The sequence below is a fragment of the Notolepis coatsorum genome (assembly GCF_963971535.1).
Source record: "Notolepis coatsorum genome assembly, chromosome: 10".
Classification (NCBI taxonomy): Eukaryota; Metazoa; Chordata; class Actinopteri; order Aulopiformes; family Paralepididae; genus Notolepis; species Notolepis coatsorum.
In genome coordinates this window covers 119,850,698-119,871,747 of record NC_140174.1, presented here as the reverse complement: position 1 = coordinate 119,871,747, position 21,050 = coordinate 119,850,698, and the positions used below count along the sequence as shown (strand labels likewise).

At 50.2% G+C, this 21,050-nt stretch overlaps 1 protein-coding gene across 1 annotated transcript in view; it reads left to right on the top strand.

Annotated features, from left to right (window-relative positions):
- The window catches only part of znf608 (zinc finger protein 608), a gene marked incomplete at both ends in the record, with an annotated part of 165,340 nt that overhangs the window by 117,988 nt on the left and 26,302 nt on the right, over window positions 1-21,050 (top strand). Inside the window, 4 exons of the mRNA XM_084323162.1 lie at window positions 3,179-3,266; window positions 9,670-9,962; window positions 9,996-10,896; window positions 10,942-12,451. Of these exons, the coding sequence (XP_084179288.1) occupies window positions 3,179-3,266; window positions 9,670-9,962; window positions 9,996-10,896; window positions 10,942-12,451 (2,792 nt within the window). The remainder of the gene's footprint in view (window positions 1-3,178; window positions 3,267-9,669; window positions 9,963-9,995; window positions 10,897-10,941; window positions 12,452-21,050) is intronic.

Below are 21,050 nucleotides of genomic sequence, written 5' to 3'. Positions count from 1 at the left end.
AGATAGGAGTATCTCGTAAGGCTCAGAGCGGGACGCGATGCAATACGAAATATAACCTGTGTTAACTAAGTCTACATCTGACTGAGTACATCCTCACTCATGGTACATTCTGTAACGTTTGGGGTTTTGCTCTCCTCAGGGAGCAAAAGCCCTAGTAGTGTTACTTGATGGTAATTACCTGTCTATCTGCCCTGATTGCACTCATTGGTACCTGGTATCATTAAGTTGGCTTTATATGTTCTTCCTGGTTACAATTCAGATCGTCAGTCGTTCACTGAACCTACCCGTGAGTACACCGTTGTGAAGAAACGCTTATCGCTCCTGCCATGGAGGATAAGTTAGTTTGTCGTTGATAGTATTACCTTGCCTTGCATTATCGTTGGAATGCCCTTTCATGTGCTCATGTAGCACTCTGCACCGTCGCTCCACGTGTTTTGTTTTTGTGCTGTGTTTTTCCCATTTTTGTTTGTGCGTCGTTGTCGGCGTGTATGCCTTTTGATTAGGGATGTCCGATATTATCGGCCGACCGATATTATCGGCCGATATCGGCAGTAAAATGTGATATCGGAAAATATCGGTATCAAAAAAAAAAAAAAAAAAAACATTTTTTTTTTTTTTCTTTTTTTACATTTATTTAACCTTTATTTACCCAGGCAAGCAAGTAAGAACCAATTCTTATTTTATTTATTGTCAAAAGTATGCATGTTGGTTTAATTCAACAACAAGAGATATGTAATGTTAATTTTTACTTTTTTAATTATCATATTTTGCACAGATAATGCTTACATTTAGAAAGCCTTTTGAATGCATCCAGTGAAATTATTAATTACCTGAAATTATTCAGTTTTTTTGGGGGGAAACCCTGCATATATCGGTATCGGTTGATATCGGTATCGGTATCGGTATCGAAATTAAGAGTTGGACAATATCGGAATATCGGTATCGGTAAAAAAGCCAATATCGAGCATCCCTACTTTTGATATCTCAAAACAATAAATATGCAATCTTTTGTTTGAGAATCAATACTTGCCTCTCGTCTATCTGTTCTGCACTGCACCTGGGTCCAACACACCTACCCCACTGTAACTACATTCCTCCACAGTAGGCACAAGGTGCTGTGATCTCCCCGAACCTGTGACGAATCAACAAGTGAAGGATTTCATTCCAGAGAGTGCTGTTTTGATCAAATATTATTACCTTATGTGCTAAATATTTCAACAAGGACATATAATTGTACAATCTAAAATGATTACAGTTTTGTAAGCAAAGGTCTCCAGATGGCTAATAATACTTAAATACTATTACATTTTCATTCGTATTCCAGCAGTCATTATATTAGAATAGGCATCATCTGAAATGGAAGAGGTGTCTGTCTGTCTGTCTGTCTGTCTGTCTGCAATGTCTGTCTGTCTGTCTGTCTGTCTGTCTGTCTGTCTGTCTGTCTGTCTGTCTGTCTGTCTGTCTGTCTGTCTGTCTGTCTGTCTGTCTGTCTGTCTGTCTGTCTGTCTGTCTGTCTGTCTGTCTGTCTGTCTGTCTGTCTGTCTGTCTGTCTGTCTGTCTGTCTGTCTGTCTGTCTGTCTGTCTGTCTGTCTGTCTGTCTGTCTGTCTGTCTGTCTGTCTGTCTGTCTGTCTGTCTGTCTGTCTGTCTGTCTGTCTGTCTGTCTGTCTGTCTGTCTGTCTGTCTGTCTGTCTGTCTGTCTGTCTGTCTGTCTGTCTGTCTGTCTGTCTGTCTGTCTGTCTGTCTGTCTGTCTGTCTGTCTGTCTGTCTGTCTGTCTGTCTGTCTGTCTGTCTGTCTGTCTGTCTGTCTGTCTGTCTGTCTGTCTGTCTGTCTGTCTGTCTGTCTGTCTGTCTGTCTGTCTGTCTGTCTGTCTGTCTGTCTGTCTGTCTGTCTGTCTGTCTGTCTGTCTGTCTGTCTGTCTGTCTGTCTGTCTGTCTGTCTGTCTGTCTGTCTGTCTGTCTGTCTGTCTGTCTGTCTGTCTGTCTGTCTGTCTGTCTGTCTGTCTGTCTGTCTGTCTGTCTGTCTGTCTGTCTGTCTGTCTGTCTGTCTGTCTGTCTGTCTGTCTGTCTGTCTGTCTGTCTGTCTGTCTGTCTGTCTGTCTGTCTGTCTGTCTGTCTGTCTGTCTGTCTGTCTGTCTGTCTGTCTGTCTGTCTGTCTGTCTGTCTGTCTGTCTGTCTGTCTGTCTGTCTGTCTGTCTGTCTGTCTGTCTGTCTGTCTGTCTGTCTGTCTGTCTGTCTGTCTGTCTGTCTGTCTGTCTGTCTGTCTGTCTGTCTGTCTGTCTGTCTGTCTGTCTGTCTGTCTGTCTGTCTGTCTGTCTGTCTGTCTGTCTGTCTGTCTGTCTGTCTGTCTGTCTGTCTGTCTGTCTGTCTGTCTGTCTGTCTGTCTGTCTGTCTGTCTGTCTGTCTGTCTGTCTGTCTGTCTGTCTGTCTGTCTGTCTGTCTGTCTGTCTGTCTGTCTGTCTGTCTGTCTGTCTGTCTGTCTGTCTGTCTGTCTGTCTGTCTGTCTGTCTGTCTGTCTGTCTGTCTGTCTGTCTGTCTGTCTGTCTGTCTGTCTGTCTGTCTGTCTGTCTGTCTGTCTGTCTGTCTGTCTGTCTGTCTGTCTGTCTGTCTGTCTGTCTGTCTGTCTGTCTGTCTGTCTGTCTGTCTGTCTGTCTGTCTGTCTGTCTGTCTGTCTGTCTGTCTGTCTGTCTGTCTGTCTGTCTGTCTGTCTGTCTGTCTGTCTGTCTGTCTGTCTGTCTGTCTGTCTGTCTGTCTGTCTGTCTGTCTGTCTGTCTGTCTGTCTGTCTGTCTGTCTGTCTGTCTGTCTGTCTGTCTGTCTGTCTGTCTGTCTGCAATGTCTAAAAGAAAAGCCAAACAAATGGCCAAATATTGCTCTGTCTCAGCTATTATTGGCAGCTTAGCCACGTGGAGAAGGAGGTGCTATGTGTCCCTTAAGTGTTCAGTGCTGCTTGGCCCCGATACATTTGATTCCCTGTTTATGTAATATAATTTGTGGAACCAAATAAAGTATTTGTGTGTGTGTGCGTGTGTGTGTGTGTGTGTGTGTGTGTGTGTGTGTGTGTGTGTGTGTGTGTGTGTGTGTGTGTGTGTGTGTGTGTGTGTGTGTGTGTGTGTGTGTGTGTGTGTGTGTGTGTGTGTGTGTGTGTGTGTGTGTGTGTGTGTGTGCGTGTGCACACTCAGGCGTCCTGGTGGTGAACGTAACGTGGAGGAAGAGGACCTACGTGGGAACACTGCTGGACTGCACCAAACACGACTGGGCTCCTCCCAGGTAACATCTGACACTCTCTCTCATCTTTCACCATCACAGCTGTTCTCGTTCATCTTTCACCATCACAGCTGACTCTCTCTCTCTCATCTTTCACCATCACAGCTGTTCTCGTTCATCTTTCACCATCACAGCTGACTCTCTCTCTCATCTTTCACCATCACAGCTGACTCTCTCTCTCATCTTTCACCATCACAGCTGACTTTCTCTCTCATCTTTCACCATCACAGCTGACTCTCTCTCTCTCATCTTTCACCATCACAGCTGACTCTCTCTCTCATCTTTCACCATCACAGCTGACTCTCTCTCTCTCATCTTTCACCATCACAGCTGACTCTCTCTCTCTCATCTTTCACCACCACAGCTGACTCTCTCTCTCATCTTTCACCATCACAGCTGACTCTCTCTCTCATCTTTCACCACCACAGCTGACTCTCTCTCTCATCTTTCACCACCACAGCTGACTCTCTCTCTCATCTTTCACCATCACAGCTGACTCTCTCTCTCATCTTTCACCATCACAGCTGACTCTCTCTCTCTCATCTTTCACCATCACAGCTGTACACATTGGGTCTCATTCTCCAACGGACTTAAGACCAAAAACTTGCTCTTAGGGCCATTTAAGACATCTTAGATTTTGGGATTCCCCAACTGTGTTAAATATCTGTTTTATTGATTAATTATACATTTGAAAGAATGCAGGTTATAGCCAACATGCAATATATCCCATTGGGACAGACATTTGTCATTTTATATAGCTATAACCTGCATTCTTTCAAATGTATAATTAATCAATAAAACAGATATTTAACAGTTGGGGAATCCCAAGATCTAAGATGTCTTAAATGGCCCTAAGAGCAAATCTTTTGTCTTAAGTCCGTTGGAGAATGAGACCCATTGACTTATTATGGAAATTAGCATGGAAATATAAAGGTGATCGGTGACTTGAGAAAAGTTATGCTATATTATGAGTTAAAATCATTTAAACTATTTTTTATCTGTTTTGTTCTTATGGACTGATTATGGAATGTGTATTTTATGGTTTGTGAGAATTGTGATATCTGACTTATGAATATTGAGTGAGCTTTGATTCACTTGTTTGGTTGTTGTGATGTTTTTCGTGTGAGTACTTTACTTCAATGTTTGTGGTTTTATATTTTAATTTTACTTTTTTTTTTTTTGTGTTTGTATTTTAAATGTTTGGACCCCAGGAAGAGTAGTCTCACTTTGGTGTAGACTAATGGGGATCCACAATAAAACAGTACTGGTAGGTAGTTCAGTTCAATTCAATTCAATATATTCAAATATGAGACAATTCAAACTAAATTATAAGGAAATTATGTTCACGAGGTACAGGGATGAGGAAGGGATTTGACGTTCACAGGTGTTTACATTTTTATTTTATTTCTTTTTGTAAGGTTTTAAATTAGTACACTAATTTGAGTAGTGGAAAAGGGGTAGGCTTAAATAAGTGTAGTATACTTATTTATTATCTGAATTAAAAAAAGAAAAAAAGAAAAAAAAATCTAACCCTAACTAACCGTACTGTCATGCACTTGTCCTAATAAACTAACCTACACTGTAGCACTCAACACTTTGATGAACATTGTTACTCAGCTGATAGAGTTGTGCCCTTCCTGATGGCTTGTCGTACAGAACTTGTAAGTCGCTTTGGATAAAAGCGTCAGCTAAATGACTAAATGTAAATGTAAATGTAAATGTATACTTCTTCCTACTCCTTTTTGGACATATAAATTGAGTTATGTTTTGCTCTTTTATTTTTTTATTTCTTGAGATCAATGATTTGTTTTGATTTTATATTATTTGTATTTATTTGCATGTTCGAAATAAAGATTTCAAATAAAAAATCAAATCAAATATGCTTTATTGTCCAGAATGTAACAAATACAACAATTACAATGTTGCACACTGGAGGAACCCTAAGAACCAACCAGTCGTTTGAACGTGTAGAATAGGTTCCAAGATTCCATTACAACAGTGTTTTGATGTCAGAGGGAGGCTACCGATAAGGGCTTTAAAAATAAACAAATACCAATGATGGCTACACCTATCAATCGGAGAAGGTCATCCAAACTTTTCAGAGTTGATGTCACAGCATGCCTATAAGGCCATGTTTAGACGGAAACGCTAGCAGGTGAATCCGAAAAAGAAAAAAAATCGGATGTGCCTTTTGTTTATACGGCAACGCCGTTTTTGCAAGGAGAATCCGCAAAAAAGTGAGACCACCTTCCTGGGTGGAAATCCTAGAAACGATACACCTTCGCGCTATCATCTGAACAGTCAAACCGCATAAAACTATAACGAAAGGGTTGTCAAGGCTCTCGTCGCATACTGCTTACGTCACAGGCATGCGCCAGTAGCCTAGAAGCGTAAACAAAGCGAACAAGCATGTCTGAATTATATCCATGGAGATCACCTGAAGGGTACATTGGCAGTACTTTTAAATACACAAGAATCAGTCCAGCGGCTATCACAACTAGTGACTGGAGCCACTGTCTGTCTGTGACTCTGCTTTGGTCCAATCACATTCCCCCACCCACAGTCTGCGAATCAGAGGCAGAGTAGGGCGGGTCTTCACAGCATTCCTGGTTGTCTCAACGACCTGAGGCAGTGTAGCGTATGGGTTGCGTGAATATTTTCCCTAACGGAGTTGCACTTCCACGTTCGGTTTGCGCAATCTGATTGGCCACTGACGTTTCTGGTCATGTGACATCTGCGGCAATCGTGTGACAGCGAGGCTGTCGTCTCGAGTTGACACAGCCTCGTCTGCACGCAGAATTCCATCCCAAAACACTAGTCTAAACGCAACATTAAAAGTGAGACCGCAAGACGACTTTTGCGGTTTCTGTTCAGACTCTCTCCGTCTAAACATGGCCTAAATCACATAAACATAGTCCAAAACTGATAAGAAAACAGCTTCAACAATCCTCTCTCTACTAACCACGGGAAGCTGGATCTATTTCTGTGCAGGAAGCCAATTTTCTGTCACAGCTTGGAGGCAAGAATATCCACATGGAACTTAGGATCCACATGGAGAACAGCATAAATCTAGTTTTACTAGCATTGAGGACTAATTTAAGATTGATAAAAGCTTCCTGAAGAACATTCAAAGAAAGCTGCAAGTTCTCAGTGGCGAACTACGGTCGCTTTCACACAGGGGCTGTTTGGTCCGGACTATCGGACCAGAATTCGATAGTCCGGTTTTTCGGGTTTGTGTGAATGCGCGTCGAACTCGGTCCGCGGACCAAACACACAAACTCTGGTCCGCCTGAAAACGTAGGTCTCGGTTCGCTTCAGCGGACCAAACGCCGACCAAATATTGCAGCATTCACTGCAAAACAAGCACACTGCATCTCTCTATCTCTCTATCTATCTATCTATCTCTCTATCTATCTATCTATCTATCTATCTATCTATCTATCTATCTATCTATCTATCTATCTATCTATCTATCTATCTATCTATCTATCTATCTATCTATCTATCTATCTATCTATCTATCTATCTATCTATCTATCTATCTATCTATCTATCTATCTATCTATCTATCTATCTATCTATCTATCTATCTATCTATCTATCTATCTATATATCTATCTATCTATCTATCTATCTATCTGTCTGTCTATCTATCTATCTATCTATCTATCTATCTATCTATCTATCTATCTATCTATCTATCTATCTATCTATCTATCTATCTATCTATCTATCTATCTATCTATCTATCTATCTATCTATCTATCTATCTATCTATCTATCTATCTATCTATCTATCTATCTATCTATCTATCTATCTATCTATATATCTAACTGTGCATCTTGGGAAGAAGGAAGAAAAAACACGGCTTATTATATTATTATAATAATAATATTCATTCACTGCAAAACAAGCACACCTACACATATGGGCAGAAGATAAAACAGCTACTTGTGGGCACCCATAAAAACAACGTGGTGTACAAGTTGTTTAGCGAGAGGATGGTGGTAATGAGCTTCAATAGAACAATGGATCAATGCCACGTCAAAACTCGCCTCCGCTGATCTGGAGGGCTCGCAGTCCACACACAGACACACACACGCGCGCGTGCGCGCGCACACACAGGCTCGCAGCCACACACACATTTCCACTGTCCAATAGACGAGCGCCCTTTTCGACCGCGTGACTTTGTTCAGAAAGTTCGGTGCGCCTGACAGATTGCTATGTGAACGCAGGCGAACCAAATGAAGAATGCAACAATGTTGCAACTTCACCACCAGAACCGCACCGAGTCCACCAAAACTATATGTGAAAGCGACCTAACAGTGTCAGCGATACAGAACACAATAGAATCATCCGCATACAGATGGCATTCAAAGAAGAAACAAGATCATTCATATAAATAGTAAAAAGGACAGGACCCAGCACTGAACCTTGTGGCACACCTTTAGTCATGGACAAGAATTCAGATTAAGCAGGACCCGATTTCACACACAGATGCCTAGAAGATAGATAATCCTGAAACCAATCACACGCACCACAATCCAAACCAATACTAGATAACCTTTTTAAAAGCAGGTTTGGACATTTACGGGGGGCCAGTTTCGAATTGCAGCCTCCCGTAGGTGCTCTTTGAGAGGATTTATTCTATCAAGTAAATGACCGGCCTTGGTGAAGTGTCTGGTGGCAAGACACGTTTCCTTCTGATCAGAGATCCGTTATCTACTTGTGGCCGGGGAATTAGTGCTCTTGTTTTAGGTTGAGTTAACTACTTTGCACGATGTTGCCGGATTTGAATAAGAGCTAGTAATTAAGTCTGGGTAATCGTTTGTTTTGGTTTTTCTCACAGCTGAGGTGCATTTATTCCTGAGTGGTCTGAATGGCCTCCTCCAGAAGCTTGGTAGCCTCTTCCGTCAGCTGTGCTATTTCGCACGCGTTAGCCATGGATCTTGTATTTAACGACTCCACCTTCGCCATCACCGAATCCACTGCCGTCCTAATCTCTTCTGTTACCGACTGCCTGAAATGCGTCAAAGAGCTCGCTTTGTGTCTTAGCAGAGCGCTTTTCCATTTCTGCCGCCGAGTCTGCTATTAGTTTGCTAACTAGCTGCAAGACTAGCTTCACTCAGCTCCGACGAGGAGGATCCGCTGGCGTCGCCATGCCTCGACCCACAGCTCGCTTACTTGTCATCTCCAAAACCAAAAACAGAGATACTCGATGAACCCAAACAAAAAACAAATAAAATCCAAAAATAAAATAAAGACTAGTAAAGACTAAGGGGGGAAAAGTGTGTTTTTAAGAGTATCTACCAACACGCTGAGGTGCGCGACGCCTCTGTGGAGTCTGGTCTGCTCACAGTACGGCCGACTCTGTGGCGGCCTTAAGATGTCATGCTAATGTGACGGATGGTATCGTGAAGCACAGTCACGAAGGGCTGGGGTGAGTAGCGGTGCTATGGGTTAAACTCACTCTCACATCCTCAAAAGACGCATAGACACGGTACAAAGAAGTGAATTCACCTCTTGGTATAGCGGTCTGTGTTGTTGCACGCGGCGTGGCAGACCCGTGTTCGAATCTCCCTCGGGGCATCGAAGTTTGAGGTGACGTTGTCACAACCGTTACACTAAGATGTGTACTGTATACTGTACATACTACTATAGGGTAGCGCATACAGTATCTATCTAATACATCCTAATGAAACAAGTAATTAGAATAATATAAGCCTACTGTTCATTCATTACACACGTAGACCATACAGTACGTGGCTACGCGCATGTTTGTGTGTGTGTGTGTGTGTTGTGCGCTGCGGCAGGTGGCCAGAACATAGAACAGTGATAAAATAGTTCAATTTTGGATTACAACAGAGCAGTGCTCTTCATTATAGTAATATTCAATATTCAAGGGCTTTCACAATTATTACATTTGGTAGTAATAATGGCACACAGTCATAAATTCATCAACATGCGCATTTGTTATCAGCAGCACCAACGCAGAGGAGAGGGGGGTGGGGGATGGGACTGCGACTGGAGGGGGTGGGGGGGTGGGGGCGAGTGCAACGAGCCAAGTCTGGTTGTGGTAGGTGGTGTTGCGTAGGAGGAACACTATGTCTTCTGTTCTTATCTCTCGACTCCCCGACGTGACCTTGTGAGTTCCATAGGCACACTTGAGAGTGGGGTGTGCATCGGGCAGCGTCGGATTGATGGGCAGCGAGTCTCTTTACAAGTTCCATGTGGAAGGCTTCCAGTCTGTCCATAGCTATCTCCATACGAGCTATCTCTCCTTTTCCTTAAAGCTAATGCCCTCTCTCCTTTACCTTAAATCTAATGCCCTCTCTCCTTTTCCTTAAAGCTAATGCCCTCTCTCCTTTTCCTTAAAGCTAATGTCCTTTCCTTCCTTCTCTCCAGGTTTTGTGAGTCTCCCTCCAGTGACCCAGAGACGCCAGGCGGGCGTGGCCGGGGCAAACGGATGCGGTTGGCCCTCGCCGAGCGGCCCTGCGTCGAGCCCGCCCCCGCCTCCAAGGTCAGGGGCCTATCGCAGCACAGGAGCCGCGGAGGGGGCGTGACCGGGGGCGTGGCCGGGGGCGCAGGGCCCATCCACAACAAGGGGAGGAGGGGCAGCCTGAACCTCATCAACAGCAACTGCAGCCGAAATCCTCCTTTCTTTGCGGTGGAGGAGGTGAAAGTCAACAACAACAGCAGCAACAACAACAACACCTCCTCCTCCTCCTCCTCCTCCTCCTCCTCCTCGCTCTCCTCTGGGAAACGGAAGAACAAACCTCCGGCCGACCTCGACCTCAGCCTGGTGTCCTCTGAGGACGGCGGCAAGAACGGGAACGGCAAGAGGATCAGGGCCAAGTCCCGTAGCGCGCCGTCCACGCCGCAGGGCAAGTCCGACCCCTCCTTCATGGACTCCGGGGGAGGGTGCGCCGCCTCCTCCCCGCCACCTCCCCCCGTCCTCATCGACTGCCCCCACCCCAACTGCACCAAGCGGTACAAGCACATCAACGGCCTGCGGTACCACCAGACGCATGCGCACCTGGAGGCCGAGGAGGAGCGCCGGAAGCCCGAGCCAGAGGCGGCGGCGGCGGCGGGTGGCGAGGCCGAGGAGGAGCAGCGGCTGTCGGACTGCGACGACGCGGCGGCGGCGCTCGGCAACATGACCTTCGACCTCTCTGAGGCCACCAATGGCTCCTCCTCGAAGAAGCCGGCGCCGCTGTACAAGGTCACGACGGTGGGCTCGCCTAAGAACCGACGGCTGCTGCTGAGCACGGACCACGGCCCCGCGGGGGCCAACAAGACCCGGAGGACCACGGCGCTGCTGAAGGGGGAGGGGGGCCTGCTGGACGACCTGAGCAACCTGCCCATCATCTCCAACATGACGGTGGTGCTGGAGAACTGCATGGTGGCGGCCGACAGGAACCTGGCCACGGTGGAGATGCCCAAGCTGGAGGCTGAGGGGGGCCCCATCGACAAGAAGGGCAGGAAGGCCAACGGCAAGGTGGACAAGACGTCCAAGTCACGGACCAACCGGCCCATCGCCCCGGCCCCCGCGCCCCCCAAGCTGGTCGCCATCCCCAACACTGCGTACCCCACCGACACCAGCACCGCCGATATTGTTACCCCGGCAACACCGCCACCACCACCACAACAACAACAACAACCACAACCACCACCACAACAACAACAACAACAGCAACAACCCTCGCCTGTGGCCGCCGTGGCTCTCGCCAGTAAAAACCTCTCCCTGAAGCCCATTAAACCAAAGCTGAGTGTCGTGGTGGAGCCCGTCCTGGTCAAAGCCACCGCGGTCGCGTGCAAAGAGACCAGGAAGAAGGAGAAGCGAAGGCTGAAGGACAAACACAACAAGGACGCGGCCGCCGCGAGGACAGCCAACGGAGACAGCGGCGGCGGGGGCAGCGGGATCAAGGCGGAGGACGGTGGCGGGGGCGGAGGCGGGGGCTCCAAGGTGGCGGCCGGCAAGGAGGTCTCCGGGAGCCTCCTGAAGGAGCACCTCAGCAAGCAGGAGGCGGTGAACGGGCTGACGGAGAGCCAGGAGAGCCGCATGGCCAGCATCCGGGCGGAGGCCGACAAGGTCTACACCTTCACCGACAACGCTCCCAGTCCGTCCATCGGTGGCTCCTCCTCGCGGCTTGACGCCGGCGGCCTCGTGGTGGCGGGCGACGGCGGCAGCAGCAAGAACAACAGCCCCGCCTACTCCGACATCTCTGACGCGGGGGACGACGGCGGCGGCGGCTCGTCGGAATGCCGCTCCGATGGCTCCCGGTCCAAGTCCGGCTCATCCGCCGGCTCCGAGGCCGCCCCCAACGGTAATCACGGCAACCCCGGCAAGACCCCTCCGACGGCGTCCGGCCCCCCGCCCCCGAAGGACCCCCAGTCCCCATACTACCACGGCTACGACCCGTACTACCTGCAGGGCTACATGCAGACAGACAGGCAGCACAACAACGGAGGCTCCTCCTTCCACAAGAGCTCCGCCTCCTCCCACGAGAGCAAAGGGAAGGAGAGGAGGGACGAGGCCAGAGAGGACGACAGAGGCTCCTCCCACGACAGAGGCTCCTCCCACGACAGAGGCTCCTCCCACGACAGAGGCTCTTCCCATGACAGAGGCTCCTCCCATGACAGAAGCTCCTCCCATGACAGAGGCTCCTCCCACGACTTCTCCGACTCCAAGAAGCCCGACGGGGGGCCCGCCCAGTCTCAGCTCCAGCTGGCCATGAGTCAGACGGCCCTGGCCCAGTCCCTGTACTATGGCCAGTACTCCAGGGGTCTCTACATGGACCAGAAGCTCCTGATGGCCTCCAAGTGCTGTGACCAGCCCCCGGGCGGCGGCAAGCAGAGGGGCCAGGGGCCGAGAGACGGCAGGGACGGAGACGAGGTTAAACACGGGGTCGGGGGCTCGTCCGGGACGGTCAAAGGAGCCGACAGCGGCGGAAAGGGCTGCGGCCCCAAGTCGGGCTTGTCCTACGTGGACATGGGGGAGCGAGGGGACAACAGGGGACAGGGTCTGGGCCCCCAGCAGCACGGGGCCAAGGGGGACCACCACCACCACCAGCACCACCTACAGGGCGCGGTGAAAGACTGCGATGACGTCAAGTCATCCGCCTCATCCTCAGGCCACAACCCAAACAGTCAGACAGATCTGGACTCAAATGTGTCATTTTCCAGTGTAAGTCTCTCCCTCTGTCTCTAACACCTCTGCTGGTGCTGCTGATGTGCTGCTGTGCTGCTGTGCTGCTGTGCTGCTGCTGTGCTGCTGTGGTGCTGCTGTGCTGTGCTGTTGTGGTTCTGCTGTGTTTCCACTGACTGTGTGTGGAAAGATAGAATCATTGCAAGTAGGGATGTCCGATATTATCGGCCGATATTGGCAATAAAATGTAATATCGGAAATTATCGGTATCGATTTTAAATATTTGTATTTGATTTATTTAACCTTTATTTACCCAGGCAAGCAAGTACGAACAAATTCTTATTTTATTTAATGTCAAAAGTATGCATAATGTTGTGTTAATTCCACGACAAGAGATTATGTAATGTTAATTACCTGAAATTATTTCGTTTTTTGGGGGGGGGAAACCCTGCATATATCACTATCGGTTGATATCGGTATCGGAAATTAAGAGTTGGACAATATCAGTATATCGGATATCGGTAAAAAAGCCAATATCAAACATCCCTAGTCATTTATAATGAACGTTGTACAGCCAAAGAGAAACATCTCGGTGCTAACGGTAACGGCGGTATGGTTTGGTATAATATATGCACGTGTGGTGCGGTAGATATATATATATACGTGGTGTGGTATTTCTATTCTCGAAAACCAAATCACAGTTTCAGGGGTTTCCTGTGAGTGAACTGAAGACCATGTGTCAAATTGTAAGTGTTAAAAAGAAAAAAATACAACACATAAACAAACAAAAGAGTCGTTTCTAACATAATCGCTTTTGATGTGAGCTGGTTTTTCACTGACCTTGTGTGGATTGTACGACTCATCATCTCATACATGGAGGGAGGGGGGTGGGTTGGCAGGTTACCATGGAGGGGGGGGGGCAGGTTACCATGGAGGGAGGAGGGAGGGAGGAGGGGGGACAGGTTACATGGAGGGAGGGGGGGCAGGTTACATGGAGGAAGGGGGGGCAGGAGGGGGGACAGGTTACATGGAGGGAGGAGGGAGGGAGGAGGGGGGGCAGGTTACATGGAGGAAGGGGGGGCAGGAGGGGGGACAGGTTACATGGAGGGAGGAGGGAGGGAGGAGGGGGGACAGGTTACATGGAGGGAGGGGGGGCAGGTTACATGGAGGGAGGAGGGAGGGAGGAGGGGGGACAGGTTACATGGAGGGAGGGGGGGCAGGTTACATGGAGGGAGGAGGGAGGGAGGAGGGGGGACAGGTTACATGGAGGGAGGGGGGGCAGGTTACATGGAGGGAGGAGGGAGGGAGGAGGGGGGGCAGGTTACATGGAGGGAGGGGGGGGCAGGTTACATGGAGGGAGGGGGGGCAGGAGGGGGGACAGGTTACATGGAGGGAGGGGGGGCAGGAGGGGGGGCAGGTTACATGGAGGCAGGAGGGTGGGCAGGTTACATGGAGGGGGGAGGGGGGCAGGTTACATAGAGGCAGGAGGGTGGGAGGAGGGGGGACAGGTTACATGGAGGGAGGGGGGGGGCAGGTTACATGGAGGGAGGGGGGGCAGGAGGGGGGACAGGTTACATGGAGGGAGGGGGGGCAGGAGGGGGGGCAGGTTACATGGAGGGGGGAGGGGGGCAGGTTACATAGAGGCAGGAGGGGGGGCAGGTTACATGGAGGGAGGAGGGGGGGCAGGTTACATGGAGGGAGGAGGGGGGGCAGGTTACCATGGAGAGGAGGAGGGGGGGGGGCAGGTTACATGGAGGGAGGAGGGGGGCAGGTTACATAGAGGCAGGAGGGGGGGGGGCAGGTTACATGGAGGGAGGAGGGGGGGCAGGTTACCATGGAGAGGAGGGGGGGACAGGTTACATGGAGGGAGGAGGGGGGGCAGGTTACCATGGAGAGGAGGGGGGGGGGGCAGGTTACCATGGAGGGAGGAGGGGGGGCAGGTTACATGGAGGGAGGAGGGGGGCCAGGTTACCATGGAGAGGAGGAGGGGGGGCAGGTTACATGGAGGGAGGAGGGGGGCCAGGTTACCATGGAGAGGAGGAGGGGGGGCAGGTTACAAGGAGGGAGGAGGGGGGCCAGGTTACCATGGAGAGGAGGAGGGGGGGCAGGTTACATGGAGGGAGGAGGGGGGGCAGGTTACCATGGAGAGGAGGAGGGGGGGCAGGTTACCATGGAGAGGAGGAGGGGGGGGACAGGTTACATGGAGGGAGGAGGGGCAGGTTACATGGAGGGGGGAGGGGGGCAGGTTACCATGGAGAGGAGGAGGGGGGGCAGGTAACCATGGAGAGGAGGAGGGGGGGCAGGTTACCATGGAGGGAGGAGGGGGGGACAGGTTACATGGAGGGAGGAGAGGCAGGTTACATGGAGGGAGGAGGGGGGCCAGGTTACATGGAGGGAGGAGAGGCAGGTTACATGGAGGGGGGAGGGGTTATATAGTGTATAGCTTACGCTCTGCGCTCAAGTGGAACATATCAGTCTAATACTGAATAAATGTCTTCACATGTACACACTCATCCACCTGGCCACACCCCCATCCGCTCCTCTACATAAGCGGGGATGTGGCCATACTAACAGCTCCTTCCTTATTTTCACCACCAATCCAATCCAATCCAACTTTATTTATAAAGCGCTTTAACAGCCACAGGGGCACAAAGTGCTGTACAGGGGGAGCATATTAAAAACTATTAGCAGCACTAAAAATAGATAAAAAACAAGAGTACCAAAACAGAGATAAAAAACATTAGGTAAATATAGGCAGCAATACAAATTTAAATAGATCAGAGTACTTAAAAAAATATTTAAAAGCAAAGGACACAGTAACAAAACGATACAACAACAACACAGTAAGACAATAAGATCATAAAATCGACAAGCTACATGGTGTCGAAAGCCAGAGAGAAAAGGTGGGTCTTAAGGAGGCCTTTGAAACGGGGCAGTGATGAGGCCTGCCTAATCTGCAGTGGCAGCTCATTCCACATTTTGGGGGCGACAACGGAGAAAGCACGGTCCCCCCTGAGCTTACGCCTAGTTGTAGGCACTACTAGGAGCAGCTGGTCAGCTGACCTGAGAGAGCGAGAAGGTGTATAGACCTGCAACAGCTCAGAGAGGTAGGGTGGAGCAAGGTCATGAAGAGCTTTAAAAGCAAATAAAATAATTTTTAAATGAATCCTAAAGTGCACTGGGAGCCAGTGGAGTGAAAATAAAATCGGTGAGATGTGGTCGTATTTACGAGTGCCAGTTAAAAGACGAGCAGCGGCGTTCTGCACCGTCTGAAGGCAAGCCACTGAGGATCCACTCACCCCTATATAAAGTGCATTGCAGTAATCCAGCCTGGTAGTCACAAATGCATGGATTACTGCTTCAAAATGCTGGGCGTGTAGGATGGGCTTAATTTTGGCCAGCTGCCTCAACTGGAAAAAGCTCGTTTTAACCACGGCCTTGATCTGGCTGTCAAATTTAAGGTCTGGGTCGATCTTTACACCTAAGTTCTTTACTATTGGTTTGACATGTTGTGCCAGCGAACCCAGATCTAGCAGTGAGGTCACAGAGGGGCCACCAAAAACCATGACCTCCGTCTTTTTGTCATTCAAATTAAAAAAATTCAATGCCATCCAGGATTTAATGTCATCGAGGCATTTGGTCAGCGGGTCCACCGACAAGTGTCTGTATACACCACTTGAGTTTAGTGCCAAAATAGTTGGAAAGGAGCTACGTTGAAGAGAAGGAGCTGCGTTGACATTATATCTTTGTTTTCTCTCTCACTATTTTCGAGAGAAATACAGCGATTATGTCTTCGCCACCGGAGTGTCTAGAAGATGATGATCATTCTGACTTCCACCACTGAACAATCCCCGCCGGCATTACCTCCGGCTCTGCAGTTGGACACTTTGCTTGGGAGGCGCTCGGCCGTGTGAGGGCTGACGGCCTTTCTGGGGCGGGTGATGTTTTTGCAACGCGGGCGCCAGGTGTGTTGGTTGTGGGGGGAACAACTACACAGCTTACGAAGGCCGGCTCCAGGCTGGTATCCTTTTCGCTGCCACTTAGCGGCGTGGAGGGGGTTCTGGTTTGATGCCCACGTTAACATTAGCTCCTCATCGAGTAAAGAGCTTTGTTTTCCTGGGACCATGATTCCGAATCTGCGGTTCAATTCCCCGGGTCTCTGGACAAACGGATACCCACTGTCGCCGTGCTGGCCCCGATTTTCAAAGAGGAAAAGCACCCGGTGCGAGGGAGGTGAGCTTGGTGTTTCATTATGAGAATATCTCCATGCTCAAGTCGGCTATAGTCCGCGAGGGACTTGTTGCCGGCACCGCTGTGTTCTGAAGAGGGACGTGTATTGCCTTTTTTCTCCTTCTTTCTTCGGATGAGAAGAGGAAAAGACAGCGGCTGTCTGAAGTGTTGGCCTGTAGGCCTATTGCTTTTCTCACGTTGTATAGTTTTCAGTGGTAGCCGCTTAGCTTGCTTCTGCGTTAGCTAGTGGTTAGCGATAGCCGGGTTGAGCTAACTGTTAGCCAGTTAGCTGTTAGCTACGACGTTAGCTACCCGTTTTCGCTCGGCTGGGAACGTTAGCTTGATGCTATCAGTTAGCCTAGAGTTAGCTGTTAGCTTGTGCTACAACCATTGGCATTAGCCATGAGAATAGCAGGCCCTGGCACTCTGACTACGACATCATCTTTTTGCCCCGCCAGCGAGAGGCCTTCGTCAACGTGGAGACCAACCTGTGTTGCGGCCTTTTGCCCTGCGTTCCTTGGTGCAGGTAAGATGTCCATTGGACATTACCCCACTCTTCCTTCCTTCCCCTCCCGAATGTTTTGTTAATAACGATGTCTTTGTCTGCAAAACATATGTTACTTCACTACATTTGGAGATACGACATGTGCTGTGTGTGAATTGTCTTGGTCGCTTTGTATAGCTTGGGTAGCGTTGGCCAAGGCTTGTGCCTTTCTCTCTACCTAGGAACAGCGTTGTTTTTTACATGAGTAAAAATGAACTGGGTTTTTGTTGTATGATGAGAAATTGTGTGTGTTCATGTAACGTTAGACAACGTGGCTGAGCCCACAACTGGCTGGGTTACCCTACAATGCTGTGCATAGTGGCATGTGATTGAGGGAGTCCCTCTCTCAGCTTGTTATTCTTACTTGAGGGTAATGATGACAATGACAAGTGGCACGTTTTTTTCACACATAAGCAGGGCTGTGCCTGTTCAAACAAGGTCTTCGGCTGTGCTGGCGTGCATGATGTAAAGCTTACTCTACACATTTGGCGTCGTATCAGGGGTAAGGTGGTGAGGGGTGGGTTTCCCCGGTTTTCCCCTGGGTCCCCCCCCTCCCCTCAAATATGATTTTGTTTACAAAATGTGTGTTGATTCACTATGTTTTTGGGGATACGGTGTAATCCCTCAGCTCTGCTGGGGTTGTGCTCTTGCTTAGAGAGAGGCAATTTTTTCTGAAAATTGTTTGGTCGCTGTCGTTTGGACTTAGCAAGGCCTGTGACCAGTACTTAATCGAGGACTTATGTCTTCTCTCATCATGAAAAACGGCGTTCCTCTTACAGTAGTGAGAGTGTACTTTTGCCCTTTTTTTGTTGTGATGGAGGGTTGTGTGTATCGTTTTCACGTTTAAGATCCACAACTGGGTCAGGTGTTGGCCTACAGAAGTTACATGTGTAAGCTCTTGTACCAGGGCCCTTGGCCCCTCTCTTGGTCTGTGTTTTTTCTTCCTTTAGAGTAAAGGCGTAAAAATGCAGGTGGCAGGTTCGCACATGAGCCTATGTGAAGCTGTTACCTTAAACAGGTATACATGCACTTCATGTAGCATGCTATGACTGGTGTCATGGCTCTGCTTTGTCATTGCATTGTATCAGGGGTGAGGGGTCATGAGGGGGTGAACTGATAAACCCTCCCTCCCCTTTTTTCTGATTGGTCAGGGGGTTGGACCTCCTGTCCTTCGGGCTTCCTGTCATGCTGTTGGGTCAGCGCGTCACAGGGTAGGGAGAGGGGGAGGGGGGGGGGGAGGGAGTTCCCTGGTCCCACGCCATATTTGGGCAGGTGGGTCACGGAATTCCCCCCGCCATAGAGTACGTCACTGGGCGCGTTTCTACTGGTTGTGAGACTTCCGTGAGTTCTTTTCAGGCTCCATGTTGTGGACCTCTGTTATTGTCAAGATGAGTTGAGTTATTGTCAAGATGACCCCCCTCTTAGGACTGGGGATGGTGGCGTGATTAGGACACAGGACTGGTTCTGGTGGCACCGGACCAGGTCAGTTAACCCGTTCTGCTGATCTGCTGTTCTGGTACCTGAAGGACTTGTGCTTTTTCGGCGGAAAAATGCCGGGTTGGCCCGGGCTTTGCAGGGGTTGATGTTATGGAGGTGTTCGTGGTTATGTCACTGCATGTTATCCTTCACTATTGCTTGGTCCATATTGTGTTGTACCTTGCGCTGTGCTAAAGGAGCCTGGTCCTTCTCCATTCTTTCTTCGCCCCTCTCTTTTCCTGCTTGGCGGGGCTGGGAGGGGGCTGTCGAGGTGGTTCTTGTACCCCTCTGGCATCCCTGTGTACGTCCCGGTCCGCCGGGCCCAGGTCCGGACTCGTTCTCGTCTACCTGTTGGCCTGGGTTAACCCCTTCTTGAGAACTGAAACACTTGTACTGCTGTATAGCCAGTGTATACCCGCAGTTGTGTTTTGGAGTTTTTTCTTGGGGGGGTTATAGGAACAACCGCCTCCTGTTAGGTGGTGGTTGGTTTCCAGGTGTGTTGGTAGCGGAGTCGACTCTCGGGTTAGGCCGGGCTTGACCCCGTCTGCCTGCGAGTGTGCCCCTGCACCCCTCATGACATCTGCCAATCGTGTCAGCCTTCTCTGCCTCAACCCCTCTAGAGGGTCGGGTTTTTTTGTGGAGGCTGCAACATGGTGTACAGCATACCGAACGCCCCTTCCGCCGGGGTGCTGTTTTCAGCAGACCCCTTAGGCGCCTGTCTAGTCCGCAGTGCTCCAGGCTCAGGTCGAGTCCTTTTGACCTGTTGCCTGGATTGAGGGATCAACCTCTTTGGGGGTTGTCTCCCCAGTGCGCTGCCTCTTTGAGTGCTTCAGGGCGGCGTGCTGTAGGGGGGAAGGGCCTGCTCTTGGATGGGCCCTGTCCGATATGCTGGCGATGTGGGGGGTGGTGTCACTAGTGACCGCCTGGTGGGGTCTCGATGCTGCGGCGTCGTTGGCCTCACCAGGCCCCCTTTTTCCGGGGGGTCCTGACCCTTCCTGGGGCTGGGTCCTCCTTCACGCTCCGCTGCTACGGGCTTGCCACGGGGTTGGGTCCTTGACCTTGACCCCGCGATATTAGGGGTTGTAACTGTTTTTTTTTCTTCCCGCCCGTTCCTTAGTGGCATGTGGGTTGCGCGCCTGTGTAGTCGTGGGTTCTTCTGTGGGAAAGTAAATCCCACGATCTGCTCACCCTGTGCGTTTGAGTTGCTAAACCCTCTTCGCACAGTCGGATCCGATTCCCTCCCGTCCTCCACTAGGGGGGTCCGGGGGCTCGGGTCCTCCCCGGTTCTGATGGTTGTGGGGTGCCTCAGCGGGTACATTTGTCGAGCTTCCGCTCTGCTCAGCTCCTGTGTTCCACTTGAGCGCAGAGCGTAAGCTATACGCTATATAACATATGGTTATCCTATAACCATAGTTATATGAGTATAGCGAGCGCTCTGCGCTGGACTCACTGAGGACCCCGTGGTCTTCGCCTTCGGTGGTGAAAGACTTGGGAAGGAGCTGTTAGTATGGCCACATCCCTGCTTATGTAGAGGAGCGGATGGGGGTGTGGCCAGGCGGATGGGTGTGTACATGTGAAGAAATGTATTCAGTATTAGACTGATATAGGATATGTTCCACTTGAGCACAGAGTGCTCGCTATACTCATATAACTATGGTTATAGGATAACCGTATGTTACAATGGAGAGGAGGGGGGAGGGCAGGTTACCATGGAGAGGAGGAGGGGGGGGCAGGTTACATGGAGGGAGGAGGGGGGGAGGTTACCATGGAGGGAGGAGGGGCAGGTTACATGGAGGGAGGAGGGGGGCAGGTTACATGGAGGGAGGGGGGGGCAGGTTACATGGAGGGAGGAGGGGGGCAGGTTACATGGAGGGAGGAGGGGGGGTGGTTACCATGGAGGGAGGAGGGGGGGCAGGTTACATGGAGGGAGGAGGGGCAGGTTACATGGAGGGAGGAGGGGGGCAGGTTACATGGAGGGAGGAGGGGGGAGGTTACCATGGAGGGAGGGGGGGCAGGTTACATGGAGGAAGGAGGGGGGGACAGGTTACCATGGAGGGAGGGGGGGCAGGTTACATGGAGGGAGGAGGGGGGGCAGGTTACATGGAGGGAGGAGGGGGGCAGGTTACATGGAGGAAGGAGGGGAGGACAGGTTACCATGGAGGGAGGAGGGGGGGCAGGTTACCATGGAGGGGGAGGGGGGCAGGTTACATGGAGGGAGGAGGGGGGGTGGTTACCATGGAGGGAGGAGGGGCAGGTTACATGGAGGGAGGAGGGGGGGTGGTTACCATGGAGGGAGGAGGGGCAGGTTACATGGAGGGAGGAGGGGCAGGTTACATGGAGGGAGGAGGGGGGCAGGTTACATGGAGGGAGGAGGGGGGAGGTTACCAT